General features: G+C 44.9%; 2 protein-coding genes across 2 annotated transcripts; both read left to right on the top strand.

The window, feature by feature from the left end:
• The first annotated feature begins 20 nt into the window (after positions 1-20).
• On the top strand, positions 21-3,943 carry LAMTOR2 (late endosomal/lysosomal adaptor, MAPK and MTOR activator 2). Its single transcript, XM_072637849.1, has 5 exons — positions 21-488; positions 1,382-1,621; positions 2,189-2,351; positions 3,377-3,466; positions 3,747-3,943. Exons 2-5 carry the CDS (start codon positions 1,554-1,556, stop codon positions 3,801-3,803), a joined length of 378 nt encoding a protein of 125 aa, XP_072493950.1. The 5' UTR covers positions 21-488; positions 1,382-1,553; the 3' UTR covers positions 3,804-3,943.
• A 1,565-nt stretch (positions 3,944-5,508) lies between these two features.
• Positions 5,509-17,735, top strand: RAB25 (RAB25, member RAS oncogene family). The gene is made up of 5 exons (XM_072637848.1): positions 5,509-5,912; positions 8,650-8,845; positions 14,062-14,255; positions 16,664-16,744; positions 17,191-17,735. Exons 1-5 carry the CDS (start codon positions 5,870-5,872, stop codon positions 17,316-17,318), a joined length of 642 nt encoding a protein of 213 aa, XP_072493949.1. The 5' UTR covers positions 5,509-5,869; the 3' UTR covers positions 17,319-17,735.
• Positions 17,736-19,128: the final 1,393 nt, after the last annotated feature.

The raw sequence follows: 19,128 nt of genomic DNA on the forward strand, positions 1-19,128 counted from the left end.
GCCGCCTCCGCCGCCGCCGCAGCCGCGCCCGCCCCGCCCCGCGAGTCTCCGCTTCTCTTCCTTCTCTAGCTCTCGGCGGTTACAGCGCCCCCAGCGGACTGGGGGAGTCACGGCAGCACCGGGGACAATGTGTCTAGGAGGGAGAAAGTTCACTGGACGGGACGGTCATTGACTTTAAAGGGTCCTGATGGTCACTGGATTGGAAAGGTCTCTTGTCTCACAGGACAAAAAGGAATCAAGAAGACCTGGGTTCGAATTCAGCCTCAGATGTTTACTGTGTAAATGGGTGGATGAAAAAAATTATTAAGCATTTAATCTATGCACAACCCTGTATCTGGCACCCAGTAGGTGCTGAATATTTATTGACTGACGTACTGTTATGTCCTGGGGAAGAAGAGAAGTAAGACAGTCCCTGATCTACAGGAGACCGGGTTCTAATGGGGAGACAACACACAAGAAAGGTTTCAGCCCTGAGAAATAAGAAAATGGTCAGTGCCACAGCTACTCCTCTTCTGTTTCTTGACCTTATAAACTTCTCTCCTTCTGATGACATTTAGCTTTCCTCTGAGGGTCATTTCTCCTCCCCTAGTTAGGAGTCTTCCTTCCCCTTCAGAATCAAATAGCCTCGATCTTTTGTAATCCTGTGTAAAGTGTCTCCCAGTCACTAGAACCTAGAAGATTTTGTGCTTGATAGGAATAAGGCTGTGATTTCTTTGGTGCAGGGAACTCCTGGGTGGGGACATTCCTTTTACCAGTGCAGGCCAGCACCTTCTCTGCAATTTATCCCCTTAGTTGTCTGCAGAAAGGAGGTTAAATGACTTGCTCAGATTTACCCAGTCATTGTGTGGCAGGGGCAGAACTTGAACCTGGGTATTTTTAGCTTAATAAATGTTTGCTGGTTGATTGGAATCTAACATCTGATGCTTTATGCTAAATTCCCTCTTCTTCTAACCTCCTCTCTTAAATAAAAACAAAAGTAGTATGCTGGAGTGAAAAGAGCACTAGACAGGGAAACAACAGCTCAAGTAGGAGCTAGCTGTGTGACCTTGGGCAAGTCACGACTTTTTATCCCCATTTATATAAAATGGAGATTAATAATACTTAACCTTCCTACCCCACATGATTATTAAGGGCAATTTAGGTTTAGCACAGTGCCTGCTACATGCTTAATAAATGCTTGTTGATTTATATGAAAGTACCTTGCAAAGCGCAAAGATTTGCGCACACACACAAAAATTAAATAAATGACTCATTACGTGCGGACCACACTACTCCAGGCTCCCGGGACGGCTTAAATGTCCTCGGTGAGTCTTTACTCCTCGCATGTTGGACTACGGCCCCCAAGATGCCTCTCGGGCTGAGAAAGAACTACAATTTCCAGGGTGCCCTACCACGGAGGCCTGCAATGATCATTACCGGTGGAGACTACAATTCCCAGTGAGCCCCGGGGGAACCGGCCGGGGCTACGGGAAGCGTCCGACCTAGTGCGAGCCAGGGGAAGACCCTAGGGATCCAGGACGTAGACCGGGTTGCGGGGACTCGGAGCGGTCGTCATGCTTCGCCCCAAGGCCCTGACCCAGGTGCTAAGTCAAGCCAACACCGGAGGCGTCCAGAGCACACTGTAAGTGTTGGGGGTAGGGGGTGCCCTGGGGAGAAGGGGCAGGATGCAGTGCATCCTAGCTGGGATTGGAACAAGCCTGTAGTCCGGCCCGGGAGTGGGAGCTCTGCATACCCCAGGAAGGGAGGAAGAGACCCCAGGAACACGGAGGTGTAGGAAAAGGGGCACGCTATCAATCAATCCATCGGTCCGTCAGCCAGCATTTGTTAAGGCGTCCCTACTGGATGGCAGCCCCCGTGCAGGGGTTTGGGGGGTTCATGGACAAAAATGAAACAAGCTTTGCTTTCCTGGAATTTGAGCTATTAGGGAAATGAAACCTGGATGAGGAATGGGTGGCGGGACTGAGGGAAGAAGAAAGATTTGGGCAGGGGGGAAGGGAAGGAAGGGGGAAGAAGAGGGCAGTGGTTTTCAGAAAGTGTGTGTGTGTCGCGGGGGGAGGCTGATAGCTTTTAGCTTGGGGCCCCAACCCCTGGGGAAAGCGAAATCTAGGAGAGGGAACTCAGGCTTCTCACCCCGGAACACATTCATAGGACTCCAGCCAGTCATTTTAACTATATCCCCCCTCCCCAGGTTGCTGAATAATGAGGGCTCCCTGCTGGCCTACTCTGGTTATGGGGACACCGATGCTAGGGTCACTGCTGCCATCGCCAGTAACATCTGGGCTGCCTACGACCGGAATGGGAACCAAGCCTTTAACGAAGACAATCTCAAATTCATCCTTATGGACTGCATGGTATGAAGGGGAGTGGAGCTCCTGGAGTGGAGGGATTTAAACTAGATTCCCTTAGTGGATGACTCTTTGGGGTCAATGATTTAGGGCTGGAAGGGAACACAGAGAGCCTATTATCCAATCCCCTTCTGTTTTATGGATGAAAAAACTGAGAGCTAAGTGATATGCCCAGGTCACAAACATAGCAAAAGTGCAGATTAGACTATGTTAATAATGGAATGAGTGCTGGATTTAGATTTAGAGAACCTGGGTTTAAGTACTGTCTATATTATTTAAATGTCTGTTATTCTCAGGCAAGTCACAACCTCTCAGGGCCTCGGTTTCCTTATCTGTAAAATGGGAAGTTTGGACTCATTGACCTTCAAGGCAGCTTGCACTTTGAAATTCAATTCAATTTGACAATCACTAAGCCTCAGACCCTGTGTTAAGAACTAGGGGTAACAAGGACAAAACAATCCCTATTCTCCAAGAGTTTGCAATCTTCTGGATCTTTGGTCCTCCGACTTCAAATTCAGTGTTGTTTCCATTGTACTCTGATTACTTTAATCAGTGGATAGACTTGGAGCAGATGCTGGATGATTGGAGGGAGGAGGAGACAGAAACTCCCAAGTGCATCATGGGGGTGGGACCCCAACAACAATTTTAGGGTACAGTCTCAAGTAGACCTGAAAGCAAGGATCTGAACCTGGTACTTTAATTTTTTACCTCATACAAAGAAACCATTTCATGTGCCTGAGTCTTTGCCCTGACAGCTTATAGTTTCTCTGAGAATTACATTAAACTGAGAACAATACATGAGGCTATATGATAGTATGTAAGCCTAAAAAAGATCATAGAATCCCAAATTTAGAGCTGGAAGACTCCTCAGAGGTTTTTTATTCCAACTCCCTAAGAAAATTGGGGGCCAAGGAGTTTACCTAAAATCACACAAATATTACATTATTCCAAAAAATGGATTCTAGGAACCATAATGGTGGGGACAGCTGGGGCCAATTAGCAGTCATATATCACATTTTCTACCCCTGCAGGAGGGCCGGGTAGCAATCACTCGGGTGGCAAACCTGTTGCTGTGTATGTACGCCAAAGAGACTGTGGGCTTTGGAATGCTGAAGGCCAAGGTGATCCCTTATCCCATCTCCTTTTTTAAAAAATGTCTCATGTTCTTCATGCCCTCATCTTGCTAGTTCGGAGTCCTCTTCCCTATTCCCAAGCTTTCTCTAGAATAGGTAGAAATGAGGAGCTCAGACATCTCAGTCTTATTTCCTGGGAAAAAGTGTATGAGGTTTAAAAGCTGATGCTGATGGGGAGGGAGGGAGTGGAACTGGGAGTCTGGATGTCCCAGTCCTTGACTCCATCAGGTATTCTTTTCATGGCTAAATTGAACTAACCTTCTTACAGGCCCAGGCCCTGGTTCAGTACCTGGAGGATCCCCTCACTCAAGTGGCAGCGTCATAGCAATCGGGGGATAATCGACTTGAGAGTGGGGATGAGGGTGGAGGGCTCATCTTTTGATGGGGGCAGGGTCCCCAGTAAACCTTTCCTGAGGTCTGAAGGGAAGTTTTCCAATCTCATTGAATAAACTATTTAACACCTGTCTTATGTCTTAGATTCTTTCTTAATGGTCACGTTTAGTGGGGGAGGTACTAGAGGATTAGATTTGTTCCCTTTGGCCCCATCGGGAAGTGAATGAAAGTTTCAGAGGCAGATTTAGGCTTGCATAGGTCAGGAAAAACAATTAGAGCAGGCCAAAAGTAAAATGGGCTGCCTTGAGAGGGGATGGGCTCCCCCTCCTTCAAGGTCATAAAGTAGAGAAAAGATGACCACTTGTGGGGTATATTAATGGTGAGAATTTCTTTCCTGTATGTACGAACTGGACAAGATTGCTGCTGAAGGCCCTTCCAACTGCCAGATTTTGAGATGGATAAGGGATCACTTTCAGGGTGCATTTTTAATAGATTCTTTCTCCTCTCATTAGGAACCAAATGGTGTTTTGGCTGCAGTTTCCAACTTATCATCCATAATCTACAGTAAGCCTGGATGGATGCCTGAGTTTGGTGGGGAGGGACATAGTGAGGGTCACATTTTATACATGGGGAGCTCAGTGCTTCAACTCCTATTCCAGGAGGGTCATGTGACCATTTTACTTTCTTTCCCCAACCCCCATCTTCAGGCGTATCCATTTTGAGTCTATTTCTTAGTTTGGAAGATGAGTAAGAGCTACCAGGGACATTTGGCTTCCTTCAAGGGTTTAACTGCCTTCCCACCCCCAACAAACACAAAGATATACACAATCTTAACTTGGAATCTGTAAGCCCTTTTCAGATGTGCTGTCAGGAGTATGGGGCTGGGAAGGAAGCCCCAGGCCAGAGAAAGGGGAGCCTGCTGGAGTCCAGGACACCTAACTTCCAGGCCAGAGGTTGATCAGAGACCTCAGGCTATGTTGCCCAGCTCCAAATCCTCCCCTAACTCACGACGTGTGTGTACATATACCTCACAGGACCTGTTTCTTTTCTAGCTACGTTACTTAGTCCATCTCTTTCTCTACCTTGCTCTTCTCTTTTCTCAATGTTTCTTGCTCCTTAACTCAAAGCCCTCAGTTAACCTTCCAGAGACCCTAGCCCCAAACCAGCTAGCCCGCATGCCACCAATTCTGCTGTAAATTACTCAGTTTCCCGAAGTTTCCTAAATTCCAACCTCACTTCCTGGGGAAAAAAAACTATAAAAAAAATCTACTACCCCCCCAAAAAAGAGGCTGCTCAGCCTACTGCCCTGGGCTCCCTGGGAGGGGTTGTTACCATAGCAACTGTACCTAGCTAACTTGCTGCTTCTCCCGCTGCCAGAGCAGCAAGTGTCACTAGATCATAAGTTTCCGGTCCACACTGACAGCATTGGGAATGCTCTTGAAGTGCCATTAGCTCACCTGCTCCGGCTACTTCTGCAGAGTGGGAGCTGAGGACAGGATTCTTTCTGTTTTCCCCACATAGTTGTTGCAGACTTAAGATCAGGGACTAACTAACCTAACCAAAGACCAGGAAAGCCTAGTGATGCTAACTTAGCTGGCCCTGCTCTCCTTCTTTAGGGGAAGGGGAACCTCCTTCAGCCTCCTAGGTCCCATTTGCCTCCCTCAACTTCTAAGAAATCTGTCCTGCTCCCCACCCAGGGCCAGGGCCTGAGAGACACCCAACCTGTCCAACCTGTCGTGACGTCATCACTCTCTCCACCCACTTGGGCCCCAGGTCTCCAGCCGCCTGGCTCTTCCTGTTCTCTGCTGCTTCCGTCCTCTCCTTGTGACCCGTCCTCTTTTTAATTAGCTGAGACTTCCCAGCCCACCAGTAGTGACCGAGTCTGCCCTTGTTCCTTCCTACTGCAAAGACCAACTATCCCCAATGAGAAGAGAGTCAGGTTAAGGTCTCCAGAGAGCAGAGGGTTGAGGGGCACAGAGCCAACGCCCTAATCCCATTTTCCATCTACACCTCTCACTACAACTGCACATATTCATACACACTCGATGCGGGACCAAGATGGGAAACGGAGCAGAAGAGGATTATAACTTTGTCTTCAAGGGTGAGTTGGGGTCTATGGGGGAAACTGAGATTTAGACACTAAAAGGACTATGATGAGAGGCCCCCATTCTCTGCTTCTGTTTTCTGTTAGAGCCTCTCCATAGCTAATCGTTCCATCAGATGACAGAGGGCTTTACAGTGACAAGAGGCAGAGAGGATTCTTGAGTCTATTTGTTTTAGTAATAATTTATAATCAGAAAAAAAAATCTCCTAGCCACACACTTCTGCCTCAGAGTCTGTAGTTAGGTAATAGAGGGTTACACTTTAGGGAGAACCCTTTTCCTCAGTGAGGTTCCCCTTCCCCTAAAGAAAGAAAGGAAAAGGAACATGGAGAACAGGAAAGGAAGAAAGGGATAGAAGAGGGTGGGTCTCCTTATTTTGTGTTAAAACAGAGACAATAGAAGAAATTCAGTACCCTGGAGGGAGGTCAAATTTGTCTGTTAAAGAAGGGGGCTTATTGGAAGGTGATATGGTATAGTGGGGGCAGCTAGGTGGTGCAATGGAGAGTGCCAAGCCTGGAGTCAGAAAGATCTGAGTTTCAAATCTGGCCCTAGACACTTACTAGCTGTGTGACTCTAGACAAGTCACTTAACCATATTTGCCTCAGTTTCCTCATCTGTAAAATGAGCTGGAGAAGGTAATGGCAAACCACTACAGTATCTTTGCCAAGAAAGCCCTAAATGGGGTCATGAAGAGTCTGACACAACTAAAAATGACTGAACAACAATAGTGGTGTTGTGTAATGGGTTTAGAGCTACAGGACTAGGGTTCTTCACTTATCACTCTTGTGACTGTTAATTCATTTAATTTTTCTGGGCCTCAGTTTCCTTATATGTAAAATGAAGGAATTAGGCTAGTTGATCTCTTAAGTTTTAAATATATGATCTTCTGACTTGGGACGTATCTACCAGACACTGTGCCAGGTATTGGGGATACAAAGTCTATTCTCAAGAAACAAGGGCATCTGGGTTCTGGGCTCCCACTTCCTTCTCTTGTCTCTTTTTCCTCTTGGATGTCTCCCTTAGAACTAGAGCAGGTCCCCTGTCTGTATTTGCATGTGTGGCCATCCCTACTGGTCCCCTTCTTCTACACCCTACTCTCCCTTTAGGGCAGGGTGTACAATGTAAGACTCAGCTTCCCCAGTCCACCCCACCCACCAAGCCTCTCCCAGGCCCAGCCCTTACCTTAGCTTTAACTCCCTACAGGGTAATGGGTCATTTACTCAGGAGCTAGGGGAAGCTGCACCCCTTTTGTACTGAGAAAGGTGGGGGTGGAAAAGAACAGAGTAAGGAGCATCAATGCTCTGGTGCCCAGGAGAAGGATAGGGGAGCCCATCCTCTTAGGAGGGATAAATTAATGTATAGGGCTTAGGAGGAGGGTCATAGAAAGAGACAGAGACACACACACACAGAGAAACAGAAGGACCTAGATACACATGTACATGAATATTCTTACATGTAAATTTGTCTACAAACATACATGCCTGTCCCTGTACATACAGACATGCATGCATATGCACATAAACATGCAAATACATGCAAGCCTGGTACTCTCACATAGACACATACAGAGTATATAATACATTAAAGTAAGAGGCAGTTAGGTGGCACAGGGGATAAAATCCTAGACCTAGAGTCAGGAAGCCCTGAGTTGGAGGCCATTCTCTGATTTGCACTGGTTGTATTACTGTGAACAAGTCACCTAATCTTTGTGTGCCTTAATTTCCTTATCTATACAATGGGGATAATCATAACATCTACCTCTCTGGGTTGTAAGGATAAAAATGAGATAACATTTGCAAAGTGCTTTGCAAACCTTAAGGTATTATTTAAATGCTATCTCTTAAGTATATTTATATCCACACAGAGAGAGGGAGTTTGCTGTACCAGAAAGAACTTTGGACGTATAGGATCATAGATTTAACCTGGAAAACAACCAACTAGGCCAGACCCCTCATCTTACCAATGAGGGAACCAAGGCCTAGGTAAATTAACCCTAATTCCAAAGTGACACAAGAAGTGATTAAAAGAATCATGATTAAAGTCCAGATTCCAAGTCCAGCCCCCTTTTTACTTTATGGAGTCAAAGAACCCAGCTTCAATTCCTGACCTTACCATTACTTTGCTATGTGATTGGATAAATCATTTCAATCTCCCTGCCTCTCACAGGTGTCTGTGTCTTTAAAATGAACCAGATGATCTTTGACCCCCTTTCAGTTCAAATCCTGTGAATAATGAGTGGCACTTAAGAAATGTTGATTGATTAAATTCTAGGGCCCTATTAGTGCATGCGGATGCTTGTGCGTGTGTGTGCATGCATCTGAGTGAACTTTGTCTTGTCACAGGGACAAATAGGAGGTTCATGGAGAACTAGGTAGGCTTTGGGTAGGAATTATTTGTAATGGAGACAGAAAAAGAGTTATAGGGTCCTTAGAAATGCCAGAAATTAAGACCACTTATATTGGGGGCCAGCCTATCCCCAAATATGCCAGGACAGTGATGACCCTGCAGAGACAGAGAGAAAAAGAGGAGTAACAGAAACAGAGAATACTAGAAACAGATACAAAGAGAATCAAAGGTAGAGAGAGACACTAACTGAAGAAGAGATCAAGAAAAAGCAGAGATGCAGAAAGAAAATGGGGCACTCTTGAGTTCTTTACTAGCAGGTGGTTAGGTATCACACTTCGCTGGAATCACCGTCACTCTTTAACATTTCTCTTCCTCCATATCTCTTCCTAGTGGTGCTGATAGGGGAATCTGGAGTGGGGAAGACGAACCTGTTGTCAAGATTCACAAGAAATGAGTTCAGCCATGATAGTCGGACAACCATTGGGGTGGAATTCTCCACTCGAACTGTGTTGCTAGGGACAGCCGCTGTCAAAGCTCAAATCTGGGACACAGCTGGGCTGGAACGATACCGTGCCATCACTTCAGCGTGAGTCTGGGGGCTCTGAGGGATGGGAGCAAGGGAGAAATACATAGGGGTACTATGTTTAGGAACAGGGAAGTGAGAGGATGAAAGAACTATAACAACGACCTATCTGCACAGAGTTTTTTCTTGCAATACCCCTATTTATATGTAGGAAAGTAGAGGGAGCAGAGTTGCTCAACTGTTCCTATTTGCCCCCGCCCCCATACACGCCCTATTACAGATTATTGCTTAAATGCGTTTCTTGATATGTTCCTTCTCTGCTCTAGGAAGTTGTATTAAAGAATCTGTGATTTTTGATATTTTTTTAGCTCTGAGCCTCCAACCAGAGACAGGTCTTTGGCAAAACATTTGAATGTCTGACTCTTCTCTGGGGGTGCTCCCCTTTCAACTGCATCCCCCTGACTTCATTTCCAATAAGTAAACCTAGACTAGCAAACACCTGTGGTTAATTCTGCTTATAAAGACAAAGTAAATCTTTAAAACAAAGAAGGTAAATAAACTTTTCTGGTACCCAGAAAGGTTTCAGGTTTCTACAAGGGAGCCCAATGGGAGAAAGGAGATAAGGATTATTGAATTGGGGTCTTTAGAATAGAAATGGTTTCAGTATTTCAGCATCTTTCTTGACACTCTACATGACTGATTAACTGAAACAGTCTCCCTCCCTCCCAGAGTCTTTGCCCCATCCTTTTGGCAGTTGCCTCTGCCCAGACTTCCACTCTTTCAGCTCCATATAGCTTTTCATGGACTTGCCTTATCTCAATCCATGCATCTTTTATATGTCTCATCAGGAGCTGGGTTTCTCTTCAACTTCTACCTGGATTGACTTTATGCCCAGGGGTGTGGCATATTATTCACTGAAGGAACTTGGTCCCACCTCAGACAGAGATCACCTGGCATAGCTGCATTTTTTAGTTAGTTTTACAAGTTGTTATCAGCTTCTTTTCTGTGATTAAGTCCTGGGCTTTCAGGAACCATCTCCCTTACACTCTCCTAGTTAAATATTTACTGTCCCTAGCAAATCAACTGCAGTACATTTGAGTATATTTGTCCATAGTCCCAAATTCTAGATAGAACTGTAGTAACTGCTGATTTAAATTCTATGCCAGATATATTATTATATGCATGTATAACAATAGTGTATGCATGCATATCCATATAAGCAAATAGGCAATTTGCAAAATATAGCAATGCAGTAAGAACACAAGAACAGAACATGCCTAAATAGCAACGTATATGCAAACAGACAAGTCAAGTCAAGGAGCATTTATTAAACACCTGCTCTGTGCGAGACAATTGTGCTAAGCCTTGGGGATACAAAGAAAGTCAAAAGACAGTGTTCACTCTCAAGGTGATCAAGATCTAAGGGGGAGACAACATGAAAACAACCCCCCTACAGACAAGATAAATACAGGATAAATTGATGATATGATGTTAAGGGGGATTGGGAAAGTTTTCTTGCAGAAGGTGGGCTTTTAGCTGGGATTTGAAGAAAGCCAGGAAGCAGAGGTGAGACTGGGGGATGCCAGAGAAAATGTCTGGAGTTGAGAGATGGAATATTTTGTTTAAGAAACAGCAAGGAGGTCAGTGTCACAGGATCTCAGAGTATGTGGGGGGTAAGAAATAAGAAGACTAGGAGAACAACTAGGTAGTGCAGTGAATAGAACACCAGCCCTGAAATCAGGAGGACCTGAGTTCAAATCCAGCTTCAAACACTTACTAGTTGTATGACCCTGAGAAAATCACTTAACCCTGATTTTCTCCAAAAAAAAAAAGAAGAAGAAGACTGGAAAGGTAGGAAGGGGTCAGGTTATGAAGGGATACAAATACCAAATAAAGAATTTTACATTTGAACCTGGAGGTAATAAGGGTCCCCTGAAGTTGTAACATGATCAGAAGATTAATTAGGAAGATTAATCTGACTAGAGGAAGGACTGGAGTGGGGAGAAACTTAAAGTAGGCAGACCAACCAGAAGGTTATTGCAGTAGTTTTGGCATGAGGTGATGACAGCCCATACCAGGGTGATAGCAAAGTTGGGAATGTATAGGAGAGATGTTAAGGTAAAATTGATAGCTCTTGGTGACAGCTTGGATATGGGTGGTGAGAAAGAGTGGGGAGTCAAGGCTCATACCTACGTTGTGAGCCTGTGTGACTGGGAGGATGGTGGTCCCCTTGAAGTGATAGGGAAGTTCAGGAGGAGGTGAGGGCTTGGGGGCAGAGATAATGAGTTCAGTTGTGGACATGTGGGTTTGAGTTACCATTATATCATCCATTTATCCTATATTTATCTTGTCTCCAGGTGGTTGTTTTCATGTCATCTCTCCCTTAGACGGACCTCCAGTTCTACATATTAACAGGCAGGTGAAAATGTGAGACTGGAGGGTAGAATAGCAGTTAGGGCTAGGGAAGTAGATTTGAAAATCTTCAACATAGAGATGATCAATGAATCCATGGAAGTTGGTGAGATGACGAAGTAAAATGGTAGAGGAGAACTCAAAAGGGTCCAGGACAGAGTCCTAGGGGACAGAATTCACAGCCAGTAGTCTAGAAACAAGCAAAATTATGCTAATAGGTATGGCACATAAATGTGACATAATTACCACCTACACCAAGGGACACATGTAATTGCATGCAAGACACAGCTTATGTTAGTATTGTTATATGGTTAGAAATATAACCACCTCTCTAGCATTCCCTGAAACCTCATGGGTCAATCTAGGCAAAGTAGTTGTTAGCATCTGCAGTCTCTCCATCTCAGAAACTCTAAAACACAAGTTAATAGGTCTGTGTGATTCTCCTCTTAACAACACCAAAAACCTTCAAAGTCTCCTCATTGCCTTTGGAATAAAACATTCAGCTGGGTACATAAGGCTCTTCTCAGTGTGACTTAAGCCCCCCTTTTCAGTCTAATTTCCTACTGCTCTCTTTCACAAACTCTATAATCTAGCCAGGCAGGATTACTTACTAGCTGCTGACAACTCTCGTGCTCTGGCTTCCATTCATGAGCATAGCTTTTCCTGTTGCTTGAAATTCACTCACTCCTGTTCTTTGGAGGCAATCAGGATTAAGTGACTTGCCCAGAGTCACACAGCTAGTAAGTGTCTGAGGCTGGACTTGAACTCAGGTCTTCCTGACTCTAGGGCCTATGCTCCATCCACCTTGCCCCTTGACTGCCCCAAAATTCACTCACCCTTAATCTCTGTCTCTCAGATGACTTTTCTTCTTTCAAGGCCCAGCTCAGATCATTACTGCCTCTAGTCAGGCAGTCAGTAAGCATTTATTGAGTGCCTACTATGTGCCAGGCACTGTGCTAAGTGCTGAGGACACAAAGAAAGGCAAAGGATCATCCCTACCCTCAAGGAACTCACAGTCTCATGGGGAGACAACATGAAAACAACTATGTTCAAACAATATGTACGTGATAAATTGGAGCTAATCAATAGAAGGAAGAAACTAGCCTTTAGGAGCATCAGAAAAGGCTTCTAATAGAGCGTGGGATTTTAGCTGGTACTAGAAGGAAGCCAGGAGGCAGAGGTAGGAGGGAGAGTATCCCAGGCATGGAGGACAGCTGGTGAAGTTCTTGGAGCTGGGAGATAGACCAGTGTCACTGAATGATGGGGTATATGGGAGGAGTAAGGTGGGAAAAGAATGGAAAATTAGGAAGGGGTAAGGTTGTGAAGGGCAAGACAAAGGATTTTATATTTGATCCTGGGGGTGATAGGGAGCCACTGAGGTTTACTGAATAGTAGGTGACATAGTCAGAAGATTAATTTGGCTGGAGTGAGGAAAGGCTTGAAGCAGAGGAATCAACCAGCAGGTTAGTGTAATAGTCTAGGCATGAGGTGATGTGGGCCTGCACCAAGATGGTGGCAGCATTGGAGAAGGGAAGGGGGTGTATTTGAGAATTGTTGTGAAGGCAGAATTGATAAGCTTTGCTAACTATTTGGACATGGGGCAGTGAGAGAGAATGATGAATTGAGGATGTCACATAGGTTTGCAAACCTGGATGACTGGGAGGATGGTGGTACCTTCCATTCCCAGTAACAGGGAAATTAGAAAGAAGGGAGGGTTTAAAGAGGAAATGAGTTTAGTTTTGGACACGTTGAGTTCATGATGTTTACAGAATATCTTTAGAGATTTTAGAAAGGCAGTTAAAAATGTGAGTCTGGAGGTTATGAAAGGGGTTAGGACTGGACAAGCAGATCAGGAATCATTTGCACAGAGATGATAATTGAAGTGGATGAGATCACCAAGCCAGGACAGAGTCCTAGGGGACTCCTTCCTTTAGTGGGAGTGACCTGGATGAAGAACCAGCAAAGAGACTGAGAAGGAGTGGTCAGAGAGTAGAAGAAACAGAAGAGAGTAACATCATGGAAACCTATAAAGAAGAAAAGATCGAGGAGAAAAGGGTGATGGAGTCAAAAGCTGCAGAAGGGTCAAGAAGGTGGAGAATTTAAGAAAAGTCTTTGATTTTTTCAATTAAGAAATATCTGAGGGGCATCTAGGTGGCTCAATGGATAGAGCACTGGCCTTGAAATCAGGAGGACCTGAGTTCAAATCTAGCCTTAGACATTTACTAGTTGTGTGACCCTAGGCAAGTCACTTAACTTTGATTGCTACGCTTAATATATACTTGTTGAATTAAATTGTTGAATTTCCAAGATGGAGATTCTTGTGTTCCTGAACTTAAAATAGTTATAGCTGATATTTATTTGAAGCTCAGCACAGTATGCTAGATAGTCAACCCAGGAGTTAGTAAGAACAGAGTTCAAATCTTGCCTCTGGCACAGTGTTCTAAGTAACTAAAATGACAAATTATAAAGCAGCTGCCCAGCTGCAGTATTAGAGAGAGTTTCCTCATCTGGTTGTTCCCTATACCAATAAAATCATAGGTCTGGTAAAAAAAAATGCTAGCATAATATTGTGTTTGAAGGTTTATGAAACACTTTTACATTATTATCTCGTTTGATCCTCACAAAACCCTTTGAGATAAATGTTGTTAGTATGCCTATTTTCCACATGTAAAAACCGAGGCTAGGAGTAGTTAAGTCACTTGCTCAGGGTCAAACAGCCAACAAGTTGGGGCAGAATTTGAACTCAAGTCCTTCTGAATCTAAATCCAACCTTCTTGGCCGAACATCAAACCACATCATGCCACTATGCATCTCTGTATGTCTGGGGTTAAACTAACTATAACTTCCTCTCCTCCTCTTCCTCCCAGGTATTACAGAGGGGCAGTGGGGGCCCTTCTGGTATTTGACCTGACCAAACACCAGACCTATGCTGTGGTGGAGCGCTGGCTGAAGGAGCTATACGACCATGCGGAAGCCACCATTGTTGTCATGCTGGTGGGCAATAAGAGTGACTTGAGCAATGCAAGAGAGGTGCCCACTGAAGAGGCCCGCATGTTTGCTGGTGAGGGCCAGAGCTGAGTCTCTTGGTTTGCAAATTTATTTCCAGGCATATACCACTGATTCCTCAGATCAACCTCTTCCCCCCATCCCAAGTCTAAAAGAGTTCCTTCAACCCTCAGGGATTTGGGACTTCCTTGATGTGTGCTCTTTCCCTGATGCACATTGCAGCCCTTCCATGTCTTGGTCCATGCTCCTCATGAGTCACTGTGGTCAAAAAAAGTCATCTGTCTTTGGTGATGGGCCTTCCAAACTTAGGGAGGGTCAGATGGTAGTGTGAACTTTTAGACACTTCTACTTTGGGTTCTGCCAATGTTCATGCTCTACTGACCTAGCCCTGAATGGTAAAATAGTCAGTCAACAAATACATGTACACACATAAATGCATTTTTGTAACGTATATATACAAAATAAACACCAGGCAGTTTGGGGACGGGGACACTAGTTCAGAGATTCTTAACCTGGGGTCTGTGAACAGGTTTTTAAATATTTTGATAACTGTATTTCAGCAAAATTGGTTTCCTTTATAATCCTACATGTTTTTATTTGATGCTCTTAAAAATACTGTTCTAAGAAGGGGATCATCTTTAGACTTTACCAGTCTGCCAAAGGGATCCATGATGCCAAAAATGGCTAAGAATTCCCTGACTAGTGTTTCATCGGATCAGGAAGGTGCCTATAAAAGATGATGGTTGAGCTGAGTCACCAAAGAGACAAAAGATTGGAGGGAGTGCATTCTAGCAATGGGAGAACGTCTGGAGCAAAGGAGTGTAGTATGAGAAATACTGAGGACAGTTTGGTTGGACCATAGAGAACAGGAGTAACATATAATGAGTCTGGAGAGGTAGGTTGAATGAATAAATGAAACATTTATTAAGCACCTACTACATAAGAAAGGGCAGCTAGGTGTTGCCATAGTGCACAAAGTGCCAGGCCTAGTCTTCCTGAGTTCAAATCCGGTCTCAGACATTTATTAGCTGTGACCCTTGGCAAGTCACTTACCCTGTTTGCCTCAGTTTCCTCATCTGTAAAATAAGTTGGAGAAGGAAATGGCAAACCACTCCAGGATCTCTGCCAAGAAAACCCCAAATGGGGTCACAGAGAATCAGACAAAACTGAACAGTAACAATATGAGAAGCATTGTGCTAAGTGTTGGGGATTTGGGATCAGATTGTGAGGACTTTAAAAAACCCAAATGAAGTGGTTTGTATTTAATAGTAGAGATAATTGAGAGCCACTAGAGTTTGTTGAGTGGGGGAGTGACATGTTCAATCAATCAACAAGTATTTATTAAGCATCTCCTATATGCCAGACACTATTCTAAATGTTGGGGATACAAGTACAAAAAAATGAAATTATCTCTTATTATAATGAGCTTATATTCTAATGGAAGAGACCACAGGTACATGTAAAATATATATTCAGCATAAATACGAAGTTTTATGTTGCTGTTGAGTCATTTTTCAGTCATGTCCAACTCTTTGTGACCCCATTTGGGGTTTTCTTGGCAGACATACTGCAGTGGTTTGCCATTTCCATCTCCAGTTCCTTTTACAGATGAAGAAAACGAAGCAAACAGAGTTAAGTGACTTGCCCAGGATCACACAGCTGGGAAGTATCTGAGGCTAGACTTGAATTCTAGTCTTCCTGACTCCTGGCCCAGCTCTCTATTCACTAAGCCACCTAGCTAGTCAATGTAAAAATTAATAAATACATATGTATCTACACACACACACACACACACACACACACACACACACACAGAGTACTTAAATACTTCCTACCCTGGGAGGGGAGAGAATTAAAAGTTGTGGGGGTGAGAAGAGAATCAGTAAAAGCTTCATGCAGAGGATGTTCTGAGGTGCATCTTAAAGGAAAAGAAGGGTCCCAGTGGCACTGGCAAAAAGGGAGTGCATTCCATGAATAGGAGACAGCTAGTACAAAGGTATGGACATAGGTAGGAGATGGAGAGTCATGAGTGAGGAAAGGAGAGAAGGCTGGTCTGGCTGGATTGAAGAATGTTAGAGGTGGAGTAATGTCCAATGGGGCTGGAAAATGTCCATATCACTGCTTAAGGAAAGTCTGACAGGTGTCAGGAAAATGTTGTATGACATTGTACGACACTGTTGTTGTTAACCAAGGCACTAATTTAATTTATCATCATTGTTTAGTGATACATTAACATTTGAGCAGACTCACAGAATAACCTGTGGTAATTTAGGAGCTCATTTAAGATTAAAATGATCATTTTTATCATACCTGTTCCCCCATGATGGCAAGTTTGTTATAGTATACACACTGTCCTGATGGCTTAATTTCAGTGGGGATGACCAGGGTTGTTGTTAGGAGTTTCCAAGGCTTTCCTCTGATTATCAATGTCAATGCCAACTACGATTTCCTTTTTTGTGTCAGAGAATAATGGACTCCTGTTTATTGAAACCTCAGCTCTTGACTCCACGAATGTAGAGCTGGCCTTCGAAACTGTCCTCAAAGGTTCGTATGATCCTTTGTATGTCTCTAGAAGCCACTATCCCTTCCCATTGCCCACTCTCAGGACTTTTCTTGATGTGATGCTCTCTGATGTCTCAGCCAGAAATTCAGAGAGCTGAGTTCCCCCTGCATCTCACCAAGATCTCAGCCCAATCCCCTGCTACACCCAGCTTCTAGGGCTCCTAACCTTTGTCTCTACCCCTATGTCTGTCTATCTCTCCCTATCTCCCTTCCTCTGATCTGTTCTTCTCACAATTTGGCTATTAGTTTGGGGAAAGAACTCAGCAGTCCTGCTCACTGGAGCTCCCAGGGATGGAACCCAGTTACCCAAATTCTCCTGTTCCTTTGACCAACTTCCTTTTAAGTCCTGCTGCTCCCAGTGATCAAGAAAGGGAATTAGACTGTGGTGAACTGACCTGACCTTTGACCTCCATCCTTTGCCCTCCCAGAGATTTTCTCCAAGGTATCCAAGCAGCGGCAGAACAATGCCCGTGCCAGCACAGTCACTCTGAGCAGTGCCCAACCTGGGCAAGAGCTGGGGTCTGAGGAGAAGAAGGCTTGCTGTATCAACCTCTGAAGTCAGCTGGTGACCTGAGTATATTGGCCTGAAGCCTCTGCTGTTTGACCTAAATTTCCTATCATTCTCTCCCCATGAGTCTCAGCCCTAAAAGATGTCCCCTTCAGCTGCACCTTCACTAAGCAGAGGGAGAGAGAGGGACCCAAATGTCTAGTTGGCTTTGGAGATCTGTGATGGATCACTTTCTTAGAGTGTTAGGGGAGTTTCTATAGCCCAGTTCCACATCCCTTCCTATTATTCATGTATATCCTTTCTCCCCTACACAAGATTAATTAGCTTTTGGGATATTTCTGTGCCCGTTGAAAAGGTCACCTGGCCCTAAGCACCTTGCTCTCACCCAGAAATCCAGGATTTTATTGCCCCTCCAGTAATGCCCCCCTTCTAGATCCCACCAATAAAAACTGTTTTGTAACAAGGGCCACCTGTTGCTTCTCCCTTGTATTTATCCCTTCCCCCTCTCTCCCTACCCACCCATGGGCCCTCAGCATCCTTCCTTTTCTCTGTAGTTCAGGGCTCCTCCCTAAAATCTCTTCTTTGAAGTCCCTGAGCCTCTGTCCTCCTCCCCATGAGCCTGTTGCCCCCTTGCCAGCTGTCTCTGGAGTCCTATGGTCTGGGGATGGTGCCAAGGAGGCGGGGAGGTGCCCACCCTCCCCTCTGCCAATCCTCAGGGCAGGTGGGAGGGAGGGGGGAAGGGGACCGAGAAGGCAAGACAAAGGAAACAGCATTGGCAGGAACCATCTGGTGCCCTGGGTATTGGTGCCAAGAGCTGAGGTCACCTATACAGCAGTAGGAGGAGTTAGGGAAGAGGGTTCTGGGGGGCCAGGCACCTTAAACCCCAGCTGTAGGTGGGCAGGAGGGCAAAGGAGGCAGATGGGGCACCTAGGTCTTTATCTCTTGCGGTGGTGGGTAATACAGTTCAGGAGACAGGGCACTTAAGCTCACTTTCTTTCCTCAACAACTAAAGAGGAAAGCTGATGGCTTTGGTGTATGTGGGGATAATTATTGTGTCCCATCTCCTGCCTTCTCTCTCTCACATAGTCAGTCTTCTGTCTTGCTGAATATAGTCTGGAAGAAGCTGGATTGGGCTTCTGAAAAATAGGGACCACTTTTGTCTTTTGGTGCTGCACAAAAGTCCTCCCCACAGGTTGGGGGTAGGAAATTAGCAGGTGAAGGTGATTAAGTACTTAGAAATGCAAAGGAGAGGCAAACTAGTGAAGGGAGGGCAAGGGCAGAGAGGGCAAAGAGACAGAGAGGTACCCAGTGGTACCCAAACGTGTCTAGAACCCACCCCTCAAATGGTTCTTCTGCCCTCCCCAATAAACACAGACACAGACACACAGACAGACAGACACACACACACACACACCTGCTGGAGCAGAAAAGAGGCAGGGTCATTAAGTAATAATAATTTTAATAAAATTAAGTTCTTAATAGCACATTTAACACACTAACTGCCCACCCCCTTTCTTGGTTTCTCTGCATTTTGTGCAACATCGTCCAGACTCCATTATTCATGGGTTGGTTTTTTGCCCCTATTTATTTTGTTTCCTTTTTCCTTCGCAAATTCGAATTCGTCTTGTCTTCCCTAGATGCCTCAAATTAAGTCTGACCACAATCCTACTTCTACATTCTACAGTGGGAAGACACCCCCTCCCCCTGTCCTGGGAGTAAAAACCCTACCATCCCATACCATTGGGGGTTCCCAGGACAAACAGCACAGAGTGGATGGAAAATCTGTTCTTGGTGGAAAGGAAGGTGGGGATGGGGATGTGTGAATCTGGGCAGAGGAGCAACCCAGCATCCCTCCCTT

The sequence above is a fragment of the Notamacropus eugenii genome, chromosome 2 (genome assembly GCF_028372415.1).
Source record: "Notamacropus eugenii isolate mMacEug1 chromosome 2, mMacEug1.pri_v2, whole genome shotgun sequence".
In the NCBI taxonomy this organism is placed as follows: domain Eukaryota; kingdom Metazoa; phylum Chordata; class Mammalia; order Diprotodontia; family Macropodidae; genus Notamacropus; species Notamacropus eugenii.